Source organism: Lepus europaeus, chromosome 19 (genome assembly GCF_033115175.1).
Source record: "Lepus europaeus isolate LE1 chromosome 19, mLepTim1.pri, whole genome shotgun sequence".
Classification (NCBI taxonomy): Eukaryota; Metazoa; Chordata; class Mammalia; order Lagomorpha; family Leporidae; genus Lepus; species Lepus europaeus.
Genome location: NC_084845.1, coordinates 11,105,186 through 11,129,794, shown reverse-complemented (window position 1 = coordinate 11,129,794; position 24,609 = coordinate 11,105,186). Strand labels below are relative to the sequence as shown.

General features: G+C 55.6%; 2 protein-coding genes across 2 annotated transcripts in view; one reads left to right on the top strand and one right to left on the bottom strand.

The window, feature by feature from the left end:
- Positions 1-2,017: 2,017 nt before the first annotated feature.
- The window catches only part of LOC133748295 (transforming growth factor beta-1 proprotein-like), a 39,327-nt gene continuing 16,735 nt past the window's right edge, over positions 2,018-24,609 (top strand). The window contains exons 1-4 of the mRNA XM_062177005.1: positions 2,018-2,366; positions 3,676-3,836; positions 5,829-5,943; positions 8,314-8,391. Of these exons, the coding sequence (XP_062032989.1) occupies positions 2,018-2,366; positions 3,676-3,836; positions 5,829-5,943; positions 8,314-8,391 (703 nt within the window). The remainder of the gene's footprint in view (positions 2,367-3,675; positions 3,837-5,828; positions 5,944-8,313; positions 8,392-24,609) is intronic.
- On the bottom strand, positions 16,168-23,460 carry LOC133748595 (transforming growth factor beta-1 proprotein-like). The gene is given in 5 exon segments (XM_062177538.1): positions 16,168-16,319; positions 16,472-16,549; positions 18,803-18,917; positions 21,620-21,780; positions 23,109-23,460. Coding segments are annotated over 5 exon segments (858 nt in total).

Below are 24,609 nucleotides of genomic sequence, written 5' to 3'. Positions count from 1 at the left end.
GAAACTCATGTATTCAAATTATTGCCATAAGTGTCACAGAAAACTATGCATCCCTTTCTCTCTATCTTTGGTTGAAAGAAAAAAAAATAGAAATAATTTTAAAAATAGATGTTGGGTGTGATGTTAGCATTCAATAATTGGGAACCTGCACTGAGAGGGAGACCCGGATTGAGTTCCCAGCTCCCAGGCATTTGGGGTGTGGACTGGTGAATGAGATCTCTCTGTGTCTCTATCCCTCCATCTATATTGGTTGCTCTGCCTTTTAAATAAATTAATATTTTAAAAGGCAACAACAAACATTTATCTTCTTTTTATTTATTTATTTACAAAGATTATTTATTTGAAAGGCAGAGTTAGAGAGAGACAGAGAGAAGACCTTCCATCTTCTGGTTCACTGCCCAAATGGCCACAACAGATAGATCTGGGCCCATCTGAAGCCTGAAGCCAGAAGCCAGGAGGTTCTTCGAGGTCGCCCACATGGGTGCAGGAGCTCAAGCCCTTGGCCTGTCTGCAGCTTTCCGAAAGCATCAGCAGGGAGCTGGATTGGAAGTGGAGCAGCTGGGACTCGAACCAGACCCCACATGGTATATCAGTACCACAAACGGGAGGTTTCCTCTGCTGTGCTACAGCACCGGTCCCACATTTATTTCCTCACATAGTTTCTGTAAGTCGGGAATCTAGCTTAGCTGAGCTGTGCGGCTGTGGCCCAGGTCTCTCCTGAATTAGCAGCGAGGGTGTTGGTCCCGCTGCAGTCACAGGGAGACTTGCTTAGGGCTGGGAGACCTGCCTGCCCCCTGCATGGGCGCTCACATGGCGCTGGTGTCGGCCACAGACCTCAGCCCTGTCCTGCTTGCGCCCCTCTTTTGGCTGCTTCTCTGTCCTCACATGACCCCCTCAGAGTGAGGCACCCCCAGAGGGAGCAGGGAGGGGGCCTCAGCACCTCCGAGCACCCAGCCTCGGGAGTCACATCACAGCCCTGCAGCCCTGCAAGTGCAAGACCAGCCTCTCTCAAGGGGAAGCCTTAGGCTCCACCTCCTAAAAGGTGGGTCTCCCAGACTCTATGGGTGCATTTGGCTGTTTTTTTAAAGATTTATTTATTTATTTAAAAGGCAGAGTGTCTGGGGGGAGAAAATGGGGGTGAGCGGCCACCCACTCGTTGGCTCCCCAGATGGCCGTGATAACAGAAACCTGGAACTCCATCCCGGCCTCCCAGCAATGGCAAGAACCCTAGCTCTTGAGCTATTACCATCTGCCTTCTCCACCAGCAGGCCGCTGGATCAGAAGCAGAGCAGACAGAACCCCAGCTGGTACTCTGATCTGGGATGAGGGAGTCCCAGGTGGATCCTCTGGCCAGCAGTGCAGGGACAACGCCCCTTCTGGGACAGCCCCAGCTAGGAGGCACCTGCAGGTAGAGCCTGGACAGGAAGCTGAGGAAGGAGCTGCCTGAGGCCACAGAGTCTGAGCAGAGCCCCCCACCCAATGGGGGAGGAGCCGGAGGAGGGCCGAGCTGTTGGGATAAAAGGAAAGGCTTTCTGAGGCTTTTCCACCACAGCTGGGAGCTCCAGGTGCAAGGACCACTTGGCCAGGCGGTGGCCCAAGCCGAGGCAGGACTTGGGGACGCCAGGCTACCACCTCCTCACCACCTCCTCGGCGACCCCGGCGGCCCAGTTCTTGGCCAGCCCTCCGGGCCCCAGACCCTGTCTCCTGCAGAAGCTTTGCTCCGAGCTCGGTTGCCCCCTGCCGTCTCCGGAGCCCCGGCTCATCCAGGACTTTCCCTCCTCCGGGGTCGGGTCTCAGCCCTGCTCCAGCTCCCCTACTAAAGACCACCCACCTTCTGGTGGCAAGCTTGCCCATTTCCTTTTCTTCTGTCAGCTACCGAGACACCCTCAGCCACAGCCTCCCCTCCACCCCTGCTTCTGTCTTCCTGAGACCCTCAGCCCCTGCCTGGTCGAGGCCTTCCCATCCTGCCCTAGCCCTGTTGGCGTTCTCGGCAGTGCTGGGGTGCATCGCCTCCCCCATGTCGCCCTCCCCCATGCGACTGCTGCTGCTGCTGCTGCTGTGGCTCTCAGTGTTGATGCCCGGCCTGCTGGCCGCGGGAACGCCCAGCCGCAACGCCACCGACATGGAGCTGCCCAAACAGCGAATCGAGGCAGTCCGCGCCCCAATCCTGCCCAAGGTGGGGCAGTCCCGCACCCTGAATAAGAGGGAGGTGCTGCCCGGTTCAGTGCCAGGGGACACGCTAGTCCAGTACAACAAAACACAAGACCAGGTGGGCAGGAAGAGCGCCGAGGAGAAGCCCCAGCCCCAGGCTGTGTTTGACATCTTCACTAAGTTCTTCCACATGCTAATGGTGGACAGCAACCATGGTGAGCTCTGTGGGACAGGGACCCGGGAGGAGGCCGCCAGGGGGCGCCGGAGGGCAGGCCTCAGGGAGGAAATTACCCCCAGAGGACACAGCAGGAGGAAGGGGACCCCTGGATGCACAGGGAACATGGGGGAGGGCGTGTCCTAAAGACGAGGGCGCTGAGCTCCCCGACCCTCAGAGACTGGTCCTGGAACAGTGCGCCAAGTGGACGGGACACGCGGGAACCGGGGGGGGGGGGGAGTTTTAGGGGACAGAGGCTATGGGGTAGAAGGCTGTTCCCTCTAGCAGCGCACGTGGAATGCTGGTATCCCGGTGGGAGCTGCAGAGAGGGGTGCTCTGGGGAGAGGCTGAGCCCCTAGTTTGTGGGAAAGGGAGCCAGTGAGAAAGCTGGGCAGAGTTGGTGTCACGAAACAGAAAGACGGAAGGAGCAAAAGCGAGGCGAGGCGAACCGCAGCAAAGTGCCAGGAGCGTGGACCCGCTTCCAGGGCAAACGGGACACGCGGGACTTCAGGGGTCGTGGCGAGAGAGGCAGAGGTCTGGGTGATGGGTGCGGGCATGGGTGAGACAGGGGGTGGGAGGGGGCAGCCAGCCTCCTCAGGGAGGGGAGTGAGTGCCCCAGGTCACACAGCGCACAGGCAGCAGAGGCTCTTCCTGACCCCAGCCTCTACCCATGACCCTTCCTCTTGTAATGCAATCCACATCTGAGCTGGGTGCCTGGGAGAAGGGAGCCACATGGCCACTCCCTGGGTGGGCAGAGAGGAGGTCTCAGGGAGACAGAGTGGTCAGGACCCATGGTGCAGGGCAGGAAGCCCACCCAAAGAGACCCTCGGCCCCAAGGTCACACAGCTGAAAAGTATCAGAGTCCAGACTGGCGCCGTGACTCCTAGGTCAATCCTCCGCTTGCAGCGCTGGTACTCTGGGTTCTAGCCCCAGTTGGGGCGCCGGTTCTGTCCTGGTTGCTCCTCTTCCTGTCCAGCTCTCTGCTGTGGCCCAGGAAGGCAGTGGAGGATGGCCCAGGAGCTTGGGCCATCCACCAACCTGGAAGACCAGGTGGAAGCACCTGGCTCCTGGCTTCAGATGGGCACAGCACACCAGCTGCAGGGGCCATTTGGGGGGTGAACCAACAAAAGGAAGACCTTCTCTCAGTCTCTTTCTCTGCCTGTCAAAAAAGAAGAAAAAAAGAAAAAATAGTGTCAGAGTCCAGCTCCAACCTGGGCTGCCAGATCTGGGCACTCGCCCTTAGACTGGGGGTGACCCTGCTTCTTCTACCACTGCCAAACCCCAACTCCTTGTCTGCTCCTCCCAACTAGAAATCTACAAAAAATACAAAGAAAGCCGGCACAGTGTCTATATGCTCTTCAACACGTCAGAGCTCCGGCAAGTAGTGCCCCAGCCGGTATTTCTGTCCCAGGCAGAGCTGCACCTGCAAGTGCTCAAGATACAGAAGGAGCAGCAGGTGGAGCTGTACCAGGTGAGGAGGGAGCATGAGCTGTGGCCAGGTGGGGGTGGAAGGCTGCTGGCCGCAGGGTCCTCATAGACGGCCCTGGGAGGGGGAGGATCACAGACCGGGGACTCCTGGGGCTCTGGTGAACTCTGGACTTTTAAATGCTTGGAAGACTGGGGTCTTAGGAGTTGGACACCTGAAGAAGGTGGGACTGTTGAAAGCTGAAATTTCTGGAAAGGTTGGAAGTTTACTTTGAGGGTTTTTTTTTTTTTAACTTTTATTTATTTTAAAGGAACAGTTATAGAAATAGTGCGAGATATCCAGGTACAGACACAGAGAGAGAGATTTTCCATGTGCTGTTTCATACCCTACATGTCCAAAATTACCAGTGCTATGCCAGGCCCAGAAAGCATCAGGGAACTCCACCCTGGTTTCACATGCGAGGGAGGGCAGGGGGGCGCAGAGGCCCTGGTGTTGGGCCATCTTCCACTGATTCCCCAGGCATTTTAGCAGGGAGCTGAATCAGAAGTGGAAGTGCCAGAGCTTGAACCAGTGCTCAGATGGGATGCCGGCATCACAGGCCATGGATGAATCCATTGCACCGCAACTCCAGCCCTTGAGTTTCTTTTTCATTCATTATTTAATTTTCAGAGACAGAGACACAGGTATATGTTTAGAGTTCCCACCTGCTGGTTCACTCCCCAAATGCCTACAATGGCCAGGATAGTGCCAGGACAAAGCAGGCAGCTCAAAACTCAGTCCAGGTCTTCCACCATGGGTGGGAGGGGCCCAGGTACTTGAGCCATCACCCTCCACCTCCCTGGGTCAGCATGAGCAGGAAGCTGGAGTCAGAACATAGAGCCAGGTATCCAACCCAGGCACCCCGCTATGGGAAAGCAGGCCCCTTAGCCTCTGGAAGCTAAGTAACTGCCCCAGCAGCTGCTGTCTGCACAACGATTGTGAAGATTTCCAGAAGATTCTTTGGACAGCACTGCTCTACAAGGTGGAGCCTCAGGAGAGTTCTTTGCCCTCTAGAAGGGCCGGAGTTCCTAGAAGTCATTGCTCTAGAATCCCTGTCATTGGGAATGTTAGACTCGCAGGACCATCAAGGTTAGAGCCTCACATGAGAGAACTTGGCTGAGTGCTAATTTCTTGGAGTCTGAAGACCTCAGCTTCTTGCCGTGGCTGCTGGAGGGTGCAGTTTACTTGTGAGAGGTTGTTTCCCACTGTGCTGAAGGTCACAGGTCCATTTTCTTTTGTTAAACTATTTTCTAAAAAAGATTTACTCATTAGAAAGCAGACTGATAGATCCTCCCTGTGCTGGTTCACTCCACAAATGGACACAATGGCAAGGGCTGGGCCAAGCAGAAACCAGGAGCCTGGAACTGCATCCAAGTCTCCCACGGGAGTGGCAGGGGCCCATCCTCTGCTGCCTTCCCAGGCGCAGAGAGGGAGCTGGTTCAGAAGTGGAGCAGCCTGGACTCCAACTGATGCTCATATGGGATGCAGGTGTCCCAGGCTGTGCCGTAGCCAGCCCCAGTCTCCTGGATTTGTAGACATGATCTCCGGGGATTGCTCAGGCCCATAGCCGCCGGCCTTCCTAGGCTTTCTCAAACACTGGAGCACAGAATGGCTTCTACCTAAGCCTTCAGCTCAGAACCAGGCTGTCACTCCTGCCGACTGAACGCTCAGCACAGCCCAGGTGCTGGCACCCCAGTCTTGGCCTTGCAGGCTGTGCAGGCGGAAGAGGCCTAGCCTTTGGTCAGTGCCCCAGGCCTCCAAAGGGAAGTGCACTCTCCCAGCCCCTCATGGAGTCAGCTCAGGACAAGCAGCCCCAAGGGGCCTTGGCCTCTCCTCTCTGGGGTGCTGTTGGAGGTGGAACCCACAGGCCCACATGTGGTACTGTGGGCAGAGTCTGGAAGCTGCCCAGGGAGCAGGTGGAGTGGGGGACGTGGTCTTTGCGTGGGAGGCGCTGGCACCATCTCCTGCCTTCTCACTTCTCCATGTTTTGTCCTCCAGAAATACGACAATTCCTGGCGCTACCTCAAGAGCTGGAAGCTGAACCCCATAGACACAAATGAATGGTTGTCCTTCGAAGTCACCAGGATTGTGCGGCAGTGGCTGAGACATGGAGGTGAAGATGGCGGGTCTGCCCCACCCCTGCTTCTCCTGGGTTCTGCCCAAACCACCTGCAATGAGGGGCCGCATGTTCTGGGCAGGGGAGGAGCCTGTGCAAAGGCCCTGAGAGCAGGGAGAGCCGGGCACAGTGCATCTGCCCAGGAAAGGACTGTGCCACTCCTCTCCCTCGCTGCGTCCACAGTGCCCAGTGTCCCTCCTAGTCATGCACGCATCCCAGCAATCCCCTCAGGCTCCTGTCCTGGGCCCGGCCCTGTGTGGGTGGCGTGGGGGACACAGTGGGGAGCAGGACAGCCCTGGGTCCTGCCCTCCTGGGCTCCACTTCCCTCTGCACTTAGCAGTTCCTGCCAAAGCCCCGGCAGACAGCAGTGACCTGGAAGGACCAAGGCTGTGAATGGGGAGGCAAAGGCAGAGGGGTTGGTGTCAGGGTGGGGAAGCCCCCATTGCTGTGTGGGCCCAGAGCAGGCACCCAAACTCATCTGGGGGCCAGGAGGGCTCCCTGGAGGAGGGCGATTGTGTGGAGACTCACAGGAGAATTCGTTAGGCCAGGTGCAGCGAGGGCATAGGGAGCAGTGGGCAGTGAGGGTGCCCTGGGCCAGAGACGGTGCCTGGCTGGATCTTCCGTGTCTGGGTCGCTCTCTATCCAAGCACACAGCCCAGGGCCTGCAGGCAGGAGGAGCTTAGAAAACATCACTCACTCCTTCCAGTCGCCTTTATCCCACATCTGCCCTCGGGAAAGCCCCAGGCTTAGCTTTGCCTCCCAGCCTTGGCCGCCTGTGTGACGGAGGGCAGGTCACATCCTTTCTGTATGTCAGATGGACAGTGGGGGAGGGTTACAGGGCCAGCACACAGGGAGCGTTTTGAGACAGAGCACCCAGTACCTGTGGACCTTGATTTTTATATGCAGGTGGTGGGGATGGAAGACAGTCTGTCTGCTGGGTCTCTAAATGCTTCCTCCAGACATTTTTTTGTTTAAAGATTCATTTGAAAGTCAAGTTAAAGGGGCCAGCGCCGAATCTCACTTGGTTAATCTGCCGCCTATGGCGCCAGCATCCCATATGAGTACTGGGTTCTTGTCCCGGTTGCTCCTCTTCCAGTCCAAGTCTCTGCTGTGGCCTGGGAGGGCAGTGGAGGATGGCCCAGGTACTTGGGCTCCTGCACCCCCATGGGAGACCAGGAAGAAGCACTGGCACCTGTCTTCAGATCGGCGCTGTGCGCCAGCCATGCAGCCATTTGAGAGGTGAACCAACGGAAGGGAGACCTTTCTCTCTGTCTCTCTCTCTCTATCTATATCTTTACCTGTCGGCCGGCGCCGTGGCTTAACAGGCTAATCCTCCGCCTTGCGGCGCCAGCACACCGGGTTCTAGTCCCAGTTGGGGCGCCGGATTCTATCCCGGTTTCCCCTCCTCCAGGCCAGCTCTCTGCTATGGCCCAGGGAAGGCAGTGGAGGATGGCCCAGGTTCTTGGGTCCTGCACCCGCATGGGAGACCAGGAGAAGCACCTGGCTCCTGGCTTCGGATCGGCGAGATGCGCCGGCCGCAGCGGCCATTGGAGGGTGAACCAACGGCAAAAAGGAAGGCCTTTCTCTCTGTCTCTCTCTCTCACTATCCACTCTGCCTGTAAAAAAACAAAACAAACAAACAAAAAAAACCTCATAAACTGTATACTTAAGATCTCAGAATCTTACTAAATGCATTTTCACCTCAATATAAATAAAAAAAGAATATAAAGCAAAAAAAAAAAAAGTCCTAAATATATATCTCTACCTGTCACAAAAAAAAAAAAAAATCTAGTAAGAGATACAGACAGACAGACCGAAAGAGATGGAGGGACCAAGGGGGAGACAGACAGACAGACATGGAGTTAGGGAGAGAGAAAAAGAGACCTTCCATCGGCTTTTTACTCCCCAAATGGCCGCAGTGGCTTGGGCTTGCCAGGCTGAAGCCAGGTGTCTGAACCCCAGCAGAGTCTACATGGGTGGCACGGCTCCAGGTACGTGGGCCGTGTCTGCTGCTTTCCTAGGCACAGTAACAGGGAGCCACATCTGAAGTGGAGTACAGAGTGGGTCAGTATTATGGTATACTGGGTGAACCTTCCACCTGCAATGCCACCATCCCACATGGTAACAAGTTTAATCCTGGCTGCTCCACTTCCAATCCAGCTCCCTGCTCATGTTCCTGAGAGAGCAGCTGAACCACTCCCACCCTGGGAAAGCAGTGGAAGATGCCCAAGGTGGTGGTGGGGAGAGGGGAGGGGAGGGCTGTCCCAGGCAGGAAGAGCCCCCTGGAGTTTGCTCCTTCCTCCCGCTTCCTCCAGGGTCTGGCTGAGCCTCCCACTCAGACTGGCTTCCCTCTCCCCACTCCCACAGAGGAAATAGAGGGCTTCCGCCTCAGCGCCCACTGCTCTTGTGACAACAAAAATAATGTCCTCCACATGAACATCAACGGTGAGTCCCCAACCTGGCCCAGCCCATCCCCGGCTGTGATCTCTGTGTGTGCCTGTGTGTGCTCGTGTGTGTGTATATGTGTGCGCGTGTACCCCCAACCCCACAAATCACACCATGCCACGTTCCATCCAACTGAGAGTCCCCACCCAAACAGGGATCACTTCAAGCCACCAAGGTGAGCAAATCACCATTGAGAACACACAACTGCCCTTCTTGTTACTCACCGTCACTTTTCCGGAAGAGGCCAGGCAGCTGCACAGCGCCCAGCACGGCTGAGCCCTGGACACCAACTACTGCTTCAGGTGAACATGGCTTTCTTTGTGGTCCTCCGGTCTGCGCCCCTGACTGACCGGCACTTGGCTTGGCTTCTCTTTAGCCTGAGCGTCGGGACCTGGCAACTGGGGTGTTGGACCTGGGAGGCATAGAACGTGGGGCACGGGCCCCTTGCCTGGTGCAGTGCAGCAGTCGGAGGCTGTCAGGATGTGGGCACGGGAACTGGAATTCGGTGTGGCAAGGCTGCCTTGCTGGGTGCTTCTGAAAGTGTCTGGGGCTGGAGTTCTAGAATGCTGGGTGCAGCGTCTGTGACTGGGAGCTGGGCCGCTGGAGTCGAGGAAGCTGCAGTGCTGGGAGCCTAGAGTGAGAAGATTGTGTGTTTTGGGTTCCTACACCCCTGGCAGATCGGAGACCCCAGTGCTGGCCCCCTGGCATCCTGGGACATTAGGCTCCCAGTGGTGGACCCTGGGCTGAAATGTGAGCCCTGGCTGGGTGTGGGGGAAGTGAGAATGCTGACTGCGAGGATGCGGGGCTCAGCCAGGGAGTGCGGGGTCCTGGAAGGCGGCAGGCTGGGCCTCGTGTGCTGGCTGCGCGTGGCGGAAGGCTGCATGGGAGGTTGGAACGTGGGGCTCTGGAAGGCCTGGAGCCTGGTGAGCTGGGACACAGGAAGGGCGTCTTCGAGCTAGAGCGCTGGGACCTCACAGCCCAGTCAGCTGGGGCCCAGGTCCCTGGAGTTCACTTAGAATGTGGAGGGCCCAGCGTGGGAGTCGCAGCCCACCCCTCCCCTAGGAGACTCTGTGGTGCTGTCCGGGCTTTATTTCACGGCGTCCCCGGGGGGACGTCGCCCCTTCTCCAGGGCTCTTTCACCACCAGATCTCACACCTGGGCTAGGACCCCCAGGGAGAGAGGGGCTGAGGTCCTGAGTGCCCTGGACTCTGGGAGGCAAAACAGGAGCTCAGCGGCGAGGGCGCTGCCCGGAGTCAGACCTGGACCTGCTCAGGGCTCTGGACCACGGGGACGCAGGCCTCAAAATCCAGACCTGGGAGCCCAATCCAGGGGACACCCCGCACATGCTTCAGGGGATCCAGAAAGTAAACGGAAAATTGGAATTAACAGCCCGAGTTTATTTTGGTGCAAATGGTTTCTGAAATCTATGCATGTTTTTTAATGTATGTATTTTCCATGTATTATAAAAAAAGGTTTTGCATCAAAATCTTACTTTGCTCCTCAATAATTTTATATAAATTGATACTCTCAGGCAGGCATTGTGGCCTAACAGGTAAACCAGCTGCCTGCACCGCCGGCATCCCCTATGGGCTCCAGTCTGATTCCTGGCTGCTCTACTTCTGATCCCACTTCCTACTAATTAACCTGGAAAGCAACAGAAGATACCCCGAGCGCTTCGGCACCCACATGGGAGGTCCCTATGAAGCTCTGGCTCCTGGCTTTGGCCTGTCCCAGCCCTGGCCGTTGTGGCCATTTGGGGAGTGAAGAAGCAGATGGAAGCTTGCTCCCTCTTGCTCTGTCTCTCCCTGTCTCTGTAACTCTGCCTTTCAAAAAAGTAAAATAAGTATTTTAAATAAATGAATAATAAGCTAATAAATGCTATTCTATAAATATAAATATATATATGTATTCATACATTACATAAATATACCAATAATACATAAATATACACAGATATATAAAAATAGTAATTTGGATATTATGCAAATGGACACTTTTTATGGATTAGAACAGACATGATATGTATTTATACCTATAATTATACATTGTAGAAACATTAAGTATATAAAACAATGGATGATGCATATTATGTAACTAGATATTATTACATACCTAACATTTAGATACTATATAAATGGGTATTTATAATAGACATAACCAATCATGTAAACATTAACAATAGATTATACATTAAACACATATATGTTATATGTAGTTATTATATACACAGACGTTATATAGAAACACACACATACTACATACACAGATTTTATATAGAAACACACACACTACATACACAGATGTTATAAACACACACACAGTACATACACAGATGTTATTTAGAAACACATACTGCATACATAGATGTTATACAAAAACACACACACACACTACATACACAGATGTTATACAGAACACACACAGACTACACAGATGTTATACAGAAACACACACACTACATACACAGATGTTATACAGAACACACACAGACTACACAGATGTTATACAGAAACACACACACACTCCAGACACAGATGTTATACAGAACACACACACACTACACAGATGTTATACAGAAACACACACACACTACATACACAGATGTTATACAGAACACACACACACTACATACACAGATGTTATACAGAACACACACACACTACAGACACAGATGTTATACAGAACACACACACACTACAGACACAGATGTTATACAGAAACACACACACACTCCAGACACAGATGTTATACAGAACACACACAGACTACACAGATGTTATACAGAAACACACACACACTCCAGAAACAGATGTTATACAGAACACACACACACACTCCAGACACAGATGTTATACAGAACACACACACACACTACATACACAGATGTTATACAGAAACACACACACTACATACACAGATGTTATACAGAACACACACACACTCCAGACACAGATGTTATACAGAAACACACACACACTCCAGACACAGATGTTATACAGAAACACACACACACTACATACACAGATGTTATACAGAACACACACTCCAGACACAGATGTTATACAGAACACACACACACACTACATACACAGATGTTATACAGAACACACACACACACTACATACACAGATGTTATACAGAAACACACACACTACATACACAGATGTTATACAGAACACACACACACTCCAGACACAGATGTTATACAGAAACACACACACACTCCAGACACAGATGTTATACAGAAACACACACACACTGATGTTATATAGAACACACACACACTCCAGACACAGATGTTACCCGTAAGTGGGTGTCATACATACGAGGAGCGGCGGCTCCGGGGAATTCTAGGAGGAGCCTAGGACAGGCCCCGCCCCTCTCAAGGCCTAGACCACGTCTGGCTCTTTCTCCGTCCAAACTTCAAAGCAGAGGACGGAGGAGCCCGCCGGGGCCACCTGGACTCCGACCGGACCCCGCAGAGCTCCTCTCACGGTACTGGCCGGGTCTCCACAGCCCCGCTCTCCCAGACCACCCCGCGCGGGCGGCGCCCCGCTCTGGAACCTTCCGCGGGGCAGGAAGTGGGTAGGTCCCAGAGGATCACGTGGGCAGCGGCGCCTGCCCAGAACCTCCAGCACCCAACGTCCCATAGCCCAGCTCTCTGAGGCCTGCGGGGAGCTCCAGGACTCCCGGGTTTAAGAGGTTTGCTTGGGCCAGACTGGGAGAGTCTGTGCGGACATCGGCACCCGAAACCCCGGCGTTCAGCTCAGAGCTACTGTCGGCCTCTGTGTGCGTGAGCCTGCGTGGGCTAGTTTTCACGTTCGCTCAGCTCCGTGGGTCTGCTGGCCTCCGTCTCCAACGCCCGAGGGCCCGGGGAGGCCTCTGCGCGTGCCCTGGGGCTGCCAGACTAATGGAGGAGGCCTTGCAAGCGATGGCGGCCATGTCTGGACGGGCACCGGAAGCACTTCCGAGTCAGCTGGAGCGCGGTCACGGTGGCCGCTGCTGAGGGGTCTCCCGCAAGCTGTCAGCGCCTGGCTGCTGCTGGCCCAGGGACCCCCGTGGAGAACCCCGGACGTGGAGTAGGTGTCACGGATGGTCCAAGGCTTAGGCACAGCTGCCGTGCTGCAGCAACAAGTGTTTATGTGAAGGGCAGAGTGACAGAGGGGGGCGAGACAGACCTTCCGTCCCCTGGTTCACTCCCCAGATGCGGCAATGGCCAGACCTGAGGCAGGCTGAAGCGGGGCGAGAGCTCCATCTGTCTCCCACGTGGGTGTCAGGATCCCAGCTGCTTTAGCCGGGGGCCGCTGCCTCCCAGGATGTGCATTAGCCGGAAGCTGGAACCAGAACTGGAACCTCAGCCCACTGATGCGGGAGCGGACGTGCCACACAGTGCCTGAACCACCGTGCCAGTGCCCTGCCCTGGAAGATTCTCGCTCTGTGGTTGGTTGAGGCCACGGGTGCAGACCCCTTGAAAGGGAGTTGGGGAGGGGCCGCACGATCCCTGCACATGGACGCGGGCCAGTGAGGCCACTCAGAGGCCCTCTTCACTTGGGTCCGGGCTGTGTCCTCTTTCACAGAGTCGCAGGACACTCGTGCCTGTCACCGTGTTTTTCTGTTTTGCTCAAATGTAGCCTTTTGTTTGTTTTGACCAGTGGGAAAGTCTGCATTTTCTTTTCTTTTCAAGTTTTATTCATTCATTTGAAAGTCAGAGTTAGAGATATCTTCCATCAGCTGGTTCACTCCCCCAAATGGCCACACCATTAATGGCAGGAGCTGGGCCCATCAGAAGCGAGGAGCCAGGAGCTTCATCCCAGTCTCCCACATGGGTGCAGGGGCCCAAGCACCTGGGCCATACTCTGCTGCCTCCCCGGGCACATCAACAGGGAGCTGGATGGGAAATGGAGCAGCCAGGACATGAACTGGCACCCATATGGGATGCCGGCACTGCAGGCAGAGGCTTAACCTACTATACCACAGTGCTGGCCCCATAGTCACCCTGTCACCCAGGCGCTCTGGCCCCTTCAGCTCTGAATGCCTGTGCTGGCACATAAAGCAGCCGGTGGCTCTGGGCAGTGGGAACTGGCCCTGGGCGGAGCCTGGCAAGAAACCTCTGAGTGCTTAAGGGTAGGCTCTGTTCTCTTATTCTTTTAGGATTTATCTATTGGTGCAGGCACTGAGGCCCAGGAGGTTAAGCTGCTGACGTCGGTGTAGTCATCCGAAATGGGTGCTGGGTGGAGTCCTGGCTGCTCCACTTCAGCTCCAGCTGCCTCCTTGTGAGCCTGGGAGGGCAGCAGAGAACTGTCCCTGGGAGCCCTGGATGAAGCTCCTGGCTCCTGGCTCCTCGCTTGGACCGGGACCAGTGCCGGCTGTTGCACCATTTTGGGATCTCTCCCTCTCTCTCTCTTTCAAATAAATAAATAAATCTCTTTTTTAAAATTTTTTATTCATTTATTTGAGAGGTACAGTTACAGAAAGAAAGAAGGAGAGAGGTCTTCCATCGACTGGTTCACTCCCCAAGTGGCCGCATGGCCAGGCCTGGGTCAGGCTGAAGCCAGGAGCCAGGAGCTTTTTCCGAGTCTTGGGCCATCCTCTGCCGCTTTCTCTGGCCATTAGCAGGAAGCTGGATCAGAAGTATAGCAGCCAGGACTTGAAGTGGCACTCATGGGATTTCAGTGTCCCAGGTGGCTTAACCGGCTATGCCACAGTGCAGGGACCCATTTTTATGTTTTAATTTTTTTTATTTTGAAAGTTAGAGTTACACAGAGCAAGGAGAGGCAGAGAGAGGGAGAGGTCTTCCATCAGCTGGTTCACTCCCCAATTACCTGCAACAGTTGGCGCTGTGCAGATACAAGGCCAGGAGGCAGGAGCTTCTCCCAGGTCTCCCATGTGGGTGCAGGGCCCCAAGCACTTGGGCCATCTTTTACTGCTTTCCCAGGCCATAGCAGAGAGCTGGGTTGGAAGAGGAGCAGCTGGGAATAGAACCGGTGCCCATATGGGATGCTGGCGCTTCAGGCCAGGGCCTTAACCTGCTGTGCCACAGTGCCGACCCCCCATCCATTTTTATATACTTAATGTTTATATAAAGTATAAATACATACATAAACATTACTTATATGTATTATAATCTATAATATATATTACCCATTTATACAATATACAAATATCTATTTGTGTGTATATTTATATATGATTTATAAAAGTATATACATATTTATAACTACTGTATAACAGATTATTTGCTTATTTATTTCTTTATTTTATTTGAAAGGCAGAGTTACAGAGATAGAGGAAGACTGAGAAAGCTCATCCATCCGCTGGTTCATTGGCCAAAAGGAGGCAACGGCTGGAGCTGGGCCAGGCCTGAGCCAGGTGCTTCATCTGGGTCTCAATGTGGGTGTTGGGGCCCAAGAATTGAGCCATCTTCTCTTGCTTTCCTAGGCCCATTAGCAGGAGCTGGATCAGAAGTGGAGCAGCCAGGAATCAGACGAACCCATAGGGGATGCCGGCATTGCAGGCAGCTGGTTTACCTGCTATACCATAATGCCTGCCCAGGGGTACTTATTTATGTATACTTATGATTGGGCAAAGTAATTTTTGTTGGAAAATTATTTTCATAACAAGTGGAAAAAACACATAATAAATATAAACTCCGCATAGATATCAGAAATCTTTTTGCACCAAAATATTTACAGGTTTTTAATTCCAATTTTCAGTTAACTTTCTGGATCCCTTGAAGCATGTGTGCGGTGTGTCCCCTGGATCGGGCTCCCAGGTCTGCATCTCGCAGCCTGCGACCCCATGGTCCATAGCCCTGAGCAGGTCCAGGTCTGACTCCGGGCAGCGCCCTCGCCGCTGAGCTCCTGTTTTGCATCCCAGAGTCCAGGGCGCTCAGGACCTCAGCCCCTCACTCCCTGGGGGTCCTAGCCCAGGTGTGAGATCTGGTGGTGAAAGAGCCCTGGAGAAGGGGCGACGTCCCCCCGGGGACGCCATGAAATAAAGCCCGGACAGCACCACAGAGTCTCCTAGGGGAGGGGTGGGCTGCGACTCCCACGCTGGGCCCTCCACATTCTAAGTGAACTCCAGGGACCTGGGCCCCAGCTGACTGGGCTGTGAGGTCCCAGCGCTCTAGCTCGAAGACGCCCTTCCCGTGTCCCAGCTCACCAGGCTCCAGGCCTTCCAGAGCCCCACGTTCCAACCTCCCATGCAGCCTTCCGCCACGCGCAGCCAGCACACGAGGCCCAGCCTGCCGCCTTCCAGGACCCCGCACTCCCTGGCTGAGCCCCGCATCCTCGCAGTCAGCATTCCCACTTCCTCCACACCCAGCCAGGGCTCACATTTCAGCCCAGGGTCCCACCACTGGGAGCCTAATGTCCCAGGATGCCAGGGGGCCAGCACTGGGGTCTCTGAGCTGCCAGGGGTGTAGGAACCCAAAACGCACAATCTTCTCACTCTAGGCTCCCAGCACTGCAGCTTCCTCGACTCCAGCGGCCCAGCTCCCAGTCACAGACGCTGCACCCAGCATTCTAGAACTCCAGCCCCAGACACTTTCAGAAGCACCCAGCAAGGCAGCCTTGCCACACCGAATTCCAGTTCCCGTGCCCACATCCTGACAGCCTCCGACTGCTGCACTGCACCAGGAAGGGGCCCGTGCCCCACGTTCTAGGCCTCCCAGGTCCCAACCCAGCTGCCAGGTCCTGACCCTCAGGCTAAAGAGAAGCCCAGCGTAGTGCGGCTTACCCAGGGTCACAGCCCTGAGGACCACAAAGACTGCCATGATCACCTGAAGCAGTAGTTGGTGTCCAGGGCTCAGCCGTGCTGGGCGCTGTGCAGCTACTGGGCCTCCTCCGGCAAAGTGGCGATGAGGTGCAAGTAGGGCCGTTGCATGTTCTCAGTTGCGATTTGCCCACCTTGGTGGCTGGAAGTGACCCCTGTTTGGGTGGGGACTCTCAGTTGGATGGAATGTGGCATGGTGTGATTTGTGGGGTTGGGGGTACACGCGCACACATATACACACACGAGCACACACAGGCACACACAGAGATCACAGCCGGGGATGGGCTGGGCCAGGTTGGGGACTCACCGTTGATGTTCATGTGGAGGACATTATTTTTGTTGTCACAAGAGCAGTGGGCGCTGAGGCGGAAGCCCTCTATTTCCTCTGTGGGAGTGGGGAGAGGGAAGCCAGTCTGAGTGGGAGGCTCAGCCAGACCCTGGAGGAAGCGGGAGGAAGGAGCAAACTCCAGGGGGCTCTTCCTGCCTGGGACAGCCCTCCCCTCCCCTCTCCCCACCACCACCTTGGGCATCTTCCACTGCTTTCCCAGGGTGGGAGTGGTTCAGCTGCTCTCTCAGGAACATGAGCAGGGAGCTGGATTGGAAGTGGAGGAGCCAAGATTAAACTTGTTACCATGTGGGATGGTGGCATTGCAGGTGGAAGGTTCACCCAGTATACCATAATACTGACCCACTCTGTACTCCACTTCAGATGTGGCTCCCTGTTACTGTGCCTAGGAAAGCAGCAGACACGGCCCACGTACCTGGAGCCCTGCCATCCATGTAGACTCTGCTGGGGTTCAGACACCTGGCTTCAGCCTGGCAAGCCCAAGCCACTGCAGCCATTTGAGGAGTAAAAAGCCGATGGAAGGTCTCTCTTTTTCTCTCTCCCTCCCTCCATGCTGTCTGTCTCTCTCCACCTCAGTCCCTCCATCTCTATCTGTCTGTCTCTATAACTCGACTTTTTTTTTTTTTTTTTTTTTGACAGGTAGAGATATAGATAGACAGAGAGAGAGGTCTTCCTTCCGTTGGTTCACCCCAAAATGGCCGCTATGGCCGGCACTTTAACAATCCGAAGCCAGCAGCCAGGTGTTTCTTCCTAGTCTCCCACGCGGTGCAGGAGCCCAAGCACCTGGGCCATCCTCCACTGCCCTCCCATTCCACAGCAGAGAGCTGGACTGGAAGAGGAACAACCAGGACTAGAACCTGGTACCCACAGGGGAATGCCGGCACCACAGAAAGAGGATTAACCAAATGAGCCACAGCGCTGGCCCCTCTAACTCGACTTTCAAATAAAATTTTAAACAAAGAAATGTCTGGAGGAAGCATTTAGAGACCCAGCAGACAGACCATCTTCCATCCCCACCACCTGCCTTTAAAAATCGAGGTCCACAGGTACTGGTCTAGCACTCTGCTATCCAAGTAATAAAGAGTGTCCTAAACCCCTCCCTGTGTGCTGTCCCTGTAATCGTCCCCCACTGTACATCTGACAGAGCTAGCAGATGACATACAGAAAGGATGTGACCTGCCCTCCGTCACACAGGCGGCCAAGGCTGGGAGGCAAAGCTAAGCCTGGGGCTTTCCCGAGGGCAGATGTGGGATAAAGGCGACTGGAAGGAGTGAGTGATGTTTTCTAAGCTCCTCCTGCCTGCGGGCCATGGGCTGTGTGCTTGTATAGAGAGCGACCCAGACACGGGAGATCCACCCAGACGCCGTCTCTGGCCCAGGGCGCCCTCACTGCCCACTGCTCCCTATGCCCTCACTGCACCTGGCCTAACGAATTCTGTGAGTCTCCATACAATCGCCCTCCTCCATGGAGCCCACCTGGCCCCCAGATGAGTTTGGGTGCCTGATCTGTGCCCACACAGCAATGGGGGCTTCCCCACCCTGACACCAACCCCTCTGCCTTTGCCTCCCCATTCACAGCCTTGGTCCTTCCAGGTCACTGCTGCCTGCCAGGGCTTTGGCAGGAACTGCTAAGTGCAGAGGGAAGTGGAGCCCAGGAGGGCAGGACCCAGGGCTGTCCTGCTCCCCACTGTGCCCCCCACGCCACCCACACAGGGCCGGGCCCAGGACAGGAGCCTGAGGGGATTGCTGGGATGCGTGCATGACTAGGAGGGACACTGGGCACTGTGGACGCAGCGAGGGAGAGGAGTGGCACAGTCCTTTCCTGGGCAGATGCACTGTGCCCGGCTCTCCCTGCTCTCAGGGCCTTAGCACAGGCTGCTCCCCTGCCCAGAACACGCGGCCCCTCATTGCTTCCTTCCAGATTGTACTCAGCCTTCCAAATTCAACTCAGAAACGTCCTCCTCCAGGAAGCCCTCCCTGAACCTAGGCTGGGCCAGGCACTCCCTTTGGGCTCCTCATCCCAGCCGTGGCCACTGCACAGCTAACCACCCCCACCCACCCACCCACCTAAATGATGATTAGCTCTGTGCAGACTGGGACCGGGCTGTCCTGGTCAGGCTGTGTCTGTCCCTGCATCACCTGTCACAGGGCAGGAGAGAAAGCAGGTGCTCAGGAAATGGATGAACTATGAACAGATCCCTCACTCATCTCCAGCTCTGAGTGCCTTAGACACCAGCAGGGGGTGGGGCAGAACCCAGGAGAAGCAGGGGTGGGGCAGACCCGCCATATTTACCTCCATGTCTCAGCCACTTCCGCACAATCCTGGTGACGTCAAAGGACAACCATTCATTTGTGTCTATGGGGTTCAGCTTCCGGCTCTTGAGGTAGCGCCAGGAATTGTTGTATTTCTGGAGGACAAAACATGGAGAAGTGAGAAGGCAGGAGATGGTGCCAGCGCCTCCCACGCAAAGACCACGTCCCCCACTCCACCTGCTCCCTGGGCAGCTTCCAGACTCTGCCCACAGTACCACGTGTGGGCCTGTGGGTTCCACCTCCAACAGCACCCCAGAGAGGAGAGGCCAAGGCCCCTTGGGGCTGCTTGTCCTGAGCTGACTCCATGAGGGGCTGGGAGAGTGCACTTCCCTTTGGAGGCCTGGGGCACTGACCAAAGGCTAGGCCTCTTCCGCCTGCACAGCCTGCAAGGCCAAGACTGGGGTGCCAGCACCTGGGCTGTGCTGAGCGTTCAGTCGGCAGGAGTGACAGCCTGGTTCTGAGCTGAAGGCTTAGGTAGAAGCCATTCTGTGCTCCAGTGTTTGAGAAAGCCTAGGAAGGCCGGCGGCTATGGGCCTGAGCAATCCCCGGAGATCATGTCTACAAATCCAGGAGACTGGGGCTGGCTACGGCACAGCCTGGGACACCTGCATCCCATATGAGCATCAGTTGGAGTCCAGGCTGCTCCACTTCTGAACCAGCTCCCTCTCTGTGCCTGGGAAGGCAGCAGAGGATGGTCCTAGTGGGCCCCTGCCACTCCCGTGGGAGACTTGGATGCAGTTCCAGGCTCCTGGTTTCTGCTTGGCCCAGCCCTTGCCATTGTGTCCATTTGTGGAGTGAACCAGCACAGGGAGGATCTATCAGTCTGCTTTCTAATGAGTAAATCTCTTTTTAGAAAATAGTTTAATAGGCCGGTGCCATGGCTTTCTTGGCTGATCCTCCGCCTGAGGTGCCGCACCCCAGGTTCTAGTCCCGGTTGGGGTGCCAGTTCTGTCCCGGTTGCTCCTCTTACAGTCCAGCTCTCTGCTGTGGCCCAGGAGTGCAGTGGAAGATGGCCCAAGTGTTTGGGTCCTGCACTCGCATGGGATTCCAAGAGGAAACACCTGGTTCCTGGCTTTGGAGCGGCACAGCTCGCCGGCCGTAGCGGCCATTTGGGGGGTGAACCAACAGAAAAGGAAGACCTTTCTCTGTCTTTTTCTCTCTCTCTCACTGTCTAACTCTGCCTGTCAAAAAAATTAAAAAAAAAAAAAGTAAAAAATAAAAATAGTTTAACAAAAGAAAGTGGGCCCGTGACCTTCAGCACAGTGGGAAACAACCTCTCCCAGGTAAACTGCACCCTCCAGCAGCCACGGCAAGAAGCTGAGGTCTTCAGACTCCAAGAAATGAGCACTCAGCCAAGTTCTCTCATGTGAGGCTCTAACCTTGATGGTCCTGCGAGTCTAACATTCCCAATGACAGGGATTCTAGAGCAATGACTTCTAGGAACTCCGGCCCTTCTAGAGGGCAAAGAACTCTCCTGAGGCTCCACCTTGTAGAGCAGTGCTGTCCAAAGAATCTTCTGGAAATCTTCACAATCGTTGTGCAGACAGCAGCTGCTGGGGCAGTTACTTAGCTTCCAGAGGCTAAGGGGCCTGCTTTCCCATAGCGGGGTGCCTGGGTTGGATACCTGGCTCTATGTTCTGACTCCAGCTTCCTGCTCATGCTGACCCAGGGAGGTGGAGGGTGATGGCTCAAGTACCTGGGCCCCTCCCACCCATGTGGAAGACCTGGACTGAGTTTTGAGCTGCCTGCTTTGTCCTGGCACTACCCTGGCCATTGTAGGCATTTGGGGAGTGAACCAGCAGGTGGGAACTCTAAACATATACCTGTGTCTCTGTCTCTGAAAATTAAATAATGAATAAAAAAGAAACTCAAGGCCGGCGCCGTGGCTCAACAGGCTAATCCTCCGCCTTGCGGCGCCGGCACACCGGGTTCTAGTCCCGGTCGGGGCACCGATCCTGTCCCGGTTGCCCCTCTTCCAGGCCAGCTCTCTGCTGTGGCAGGGAGTGCAGTGGAGGATAGCCCAAGTGTTTGGGCTCTGCACCCCATGGGAGACCAGGAGAAGCACCTGGCTCCTGCCATCGGAACAGCGCGGTGCGCCGGCCGCGGCGGCCATTGGAGGGTGAACCAACGGCAAAAGGAAGACCTTTCTCTCTGTCTCTCTCTCTCTCACTGTCCACTCTGCCTGTCAAAAATTAAAAAAAAAAAAAAGAAACTCAAGGGCTGGAGTTGCGGTGCAATGGATTAATCCATGGCCTGTGATGCCGGCATCCCATCTGAGCACTGGTTCAAGCTCTGGCACTTCCACTTCTGATTCAGCTCCCTGCTAAAATGCCTGGGGAATCAGTGGAAGATGACCCAACACCAGGGCCTCTGCGCCCCCCTGCCCTCCCTCGCATGTGAAACCAGGATGGAGTTCCCTGCTGCTTTCTGGGCCTGACATAGCCCTAGTAATTTTGGACATGTAGGTTATGAAACAGCAGATGGAAAATCTCTCTGTGTCTGTACCTGGTTTCTCGCTCTATTTCTGTAACTATTCCTTTAAAATAAATAAAATTAAAAAAAAAACCCTCAAAGTAAACTTCTAACCTTTCCAGAAATTTCAGCTTTTAACAGTCCCACCTTCTTCAGGTGTCCAACTCCTAAGACCCCAGTCTTCCAAGCATTTAAAAGTCCAGAGTTCAACAGAGCCCCAGGAGTCCCCGGTCAGTGCTCCTCCCCCTCCCAGGGCCGTCTATGAGGACCCTGCGGCCAGCAGCCTTCCACCCCCACCTGGCCACAGCTCATGCTCCCTCCTCACCTGGTACAGCTCCACCTTCTGCTCCTTCTGTATCTTGAGCACTTGCAGGCGCAGCTCCGCCCGGTACAACAACCTCGGCTGGGGCACTACTTGCCGGAGCTCTGACGTGTTGAAGAGCATATAGACACTGTGCCGGCTTTCTTTGTATTTTTTGTAGATTTCTAGTTGGGAGGAGCAGACAGGAGTTGGAGTTTAGCATGGGTAGAAGGAGCAGGGTCACCCCCAGTCTAAGGGCGAGTGCCCAGATCTGGCAGCCCAGGTTGGAGCTGGACTCTGACACTTTTTTTCATTTATTTTCTTTTTTTTTTTCGACAGAGTTAGACAGTGATAGAGAGAGACAGAGAGAAGGTCTTCCTTCCATTGGTTCACCCCCCCAAATGGCCGTTATGACCGGCGCGCTTTGCAGATCCGAAGCCAGAAGCAAGAGCCAGGTGCTTCTTCCTGATTCTCCATGCTGGTGCAGGGACCAAACACTTGGGCCATCCTCCACTGCCTTCCCGGGCCACAGCAGAGAGCTGGCCTGGAAGAGGAGCAACTGGGACAGGACCAGCGCAGCAACCGGGACTAGAACCCCGAGTACCAGTGCCACAGGCGGAGGATTAGCCTAGTGAGCCAGGGCGATATATTGGACTCTGAAATTTTTCAGCTGTGTTACCTTGGGGCCGAGGGTCACTTTGGGTGGGCTTCCTGCCCTGCACCGTGGGTCCTGACCACTCTGTCTCCCTGAGGCCTCCTCTCTGCCCACCCAGGGAGTGGCCGTGTGGCTCCCTTCTCCCAGGCACCCAGCTCAGATGCGGATTGCACTGCAAGAGGAAGGGTCATGGGTAGAGGCTGGGGTCAGGAAGAGCCTCTGCTGCCTGTGCGCTGTGTGACCTGGGGCACTCACTCCCCTCCCTGAGGAGGCTGGCTGCCCCCTCCCACCCCCACTCTCATCCCATGCCCACACCCATCACGCAGACCTCTGCCTCTCTCGCCACGACCCCTGCAGTCCCGCGTGTCCCAATCGCCTGGAAGCAGGTCCATGCTCCTGGCACTTTGCTGTGGTTCGCCTCATCTCGCTTTTGCTCCTTCCATCATTCCGTTTCGTGACCCCCAAACTCTGCCCAGCTTTCTCACCAAATCCCTTTCCCACAAACTAGGGGCTCAGCCTCTCCCCACAGAGCACCCCTCTCTGCAGCTCCCACCCCGTGACCCCCGCATTCCACGTGCCCTGCCAGAAGGAATGGCCTTCTACCCCATAGCCTCTGTCCCCCGGGACCTCCCTCGATCCCGCGGGTCCCGTCCACTTGGCGCACTGTTCTAGGACCAGTCCCTGAGGGTCGGAGAGCTCAGCGCCCTGGTCTTTAGGACACGCCCTCCCCCACGTTCCCTGTGCACCCAGGGGTCCCCTTCCTCCTCCTGTGTCCTCTGCAGGTAATTTCCTCCCTGAGGCCTGCCCTACGGCGCCCCCTGGCGGCCTCCTCCCGGGTCCCTGTCCCTCAGAGCTCACCGTGGTTGCTGTCCACCATTAGCATGTGGAAGAACTTAGCAGGGAAGTCCAAAACAGGCTGGGGCTGGGGCTTCTCCTTGGCGCTCTTCCTGCCCACCTGGTTTTGTCTTCTGTTGTACTGGACGAGCGTGTCCTCTGGCACTGGACCGGGCGGCACCTCCCTCTTATTCAGGGTGCGGGACAGCCCCACCACCTTGGGCAGGATTGGGGCGCGGACTGCCTCGATTCGCTGTTTGGGCAGCTCCATGTCGGTGGCGTTGCGGCTGGGCGTTCCCGCGGCCAGCAGGCCGGGCATCAACACTGAGAGCCACAGCAGCAGCAGCAGCAGCAGTCGCATGGGGGAGGGCGACATGGGGGAGGCGATGCACTCCAGCACTGCCGAGAACGCCAACAGGGCTAGGGCAGGATGGGAAGGCCTCGACCAGGCAGGGGCTGAGGGTCTCAGGAAGACAGAAGCAGGGGTGGAGGGGAGGCTGTGGCTGAGGGTGTCTTGGTAGCCGACAGAAGAAAAGGAAATGGGCAAGCTTGCCACCAGAAGGTGGGTGGTCTTTAGTAGGGGAGCTGGAGCAGGGCTGAGACCCGACCCCGGAGGAGGGAAAGTCCTGGATGAGCCGGGGCTCCGGAGACGGCAGGGGGCAACCGAGCTCGGAGCAAAGCTTCTGCAGGAGACAGGGTCTGGGGCCCGGAGGGCTGGCCAAGAACTGGGCCGCCGGGGTCGCCGAGGAGGTGGTGAGGAGGTGGTAGCCTGGCGTCCCCAAGTCCTGCCTCGGCTTGGGCCACCGCCTGGCCAAGTGGTCCTTGCACCTGGAGCTCCCAGCTGTGGTGGAAAAGCCTCAGAAAGCCTTTCCTTTTATCCCAACAGCTCGGCCCTCCTCCGGCTCCTCCCCCATTGGGTGGGGGGCTCTGCTCAGACTCTGTGGCCTCAGGCAGCTCCTTCCTCAGCTTCCTGTCCAGGCTCTACCTGCAGGTGCCTCCTAGCTGGGGCTGTCCCAGAAGGGGCGTTGTCCCTGCACTGCTGGCCAGAGGATCCACCTGGGACTCCCTCATCCCAGATCAGAGTACCAGCTGGGGTTCTGTCTGCTCTGCTTCTGATCCAGCGGCCTGCTGGTGGAGAAGGCAGATGGTAATAGCTCAAGAGCTAGGGTTCTTGCCATTGCTGGGAGGCCAGGATGGAGTTCCAGGTTTCTGTTATCATGGCCATCTGGGGAGGCAACGAGTGGGTGGCCGCTCACCCCCATTTTCTCCCCCCAGACACTTTGCCTTTTAAATAAATAAATCAATCTTTAAAAAAACAGCCAAATGCACCCATAGCATCTGTGGGACCCACCTTTTAGGAAGTGGAGCCTAAGGCCTCCCCTTGAGAGAGGCTGGTCTTGCACTTGCAGGGCTGCAGGGCTGTGATGTGACTCCCGAGGCTGGGTGCTCGGAGGTGCTGAGGCCCCCTCCCTGCTCCCTCTGGGGGTGCCTCACTCTGAGGGGGTCAGTGTGAGGACAGAGAAGC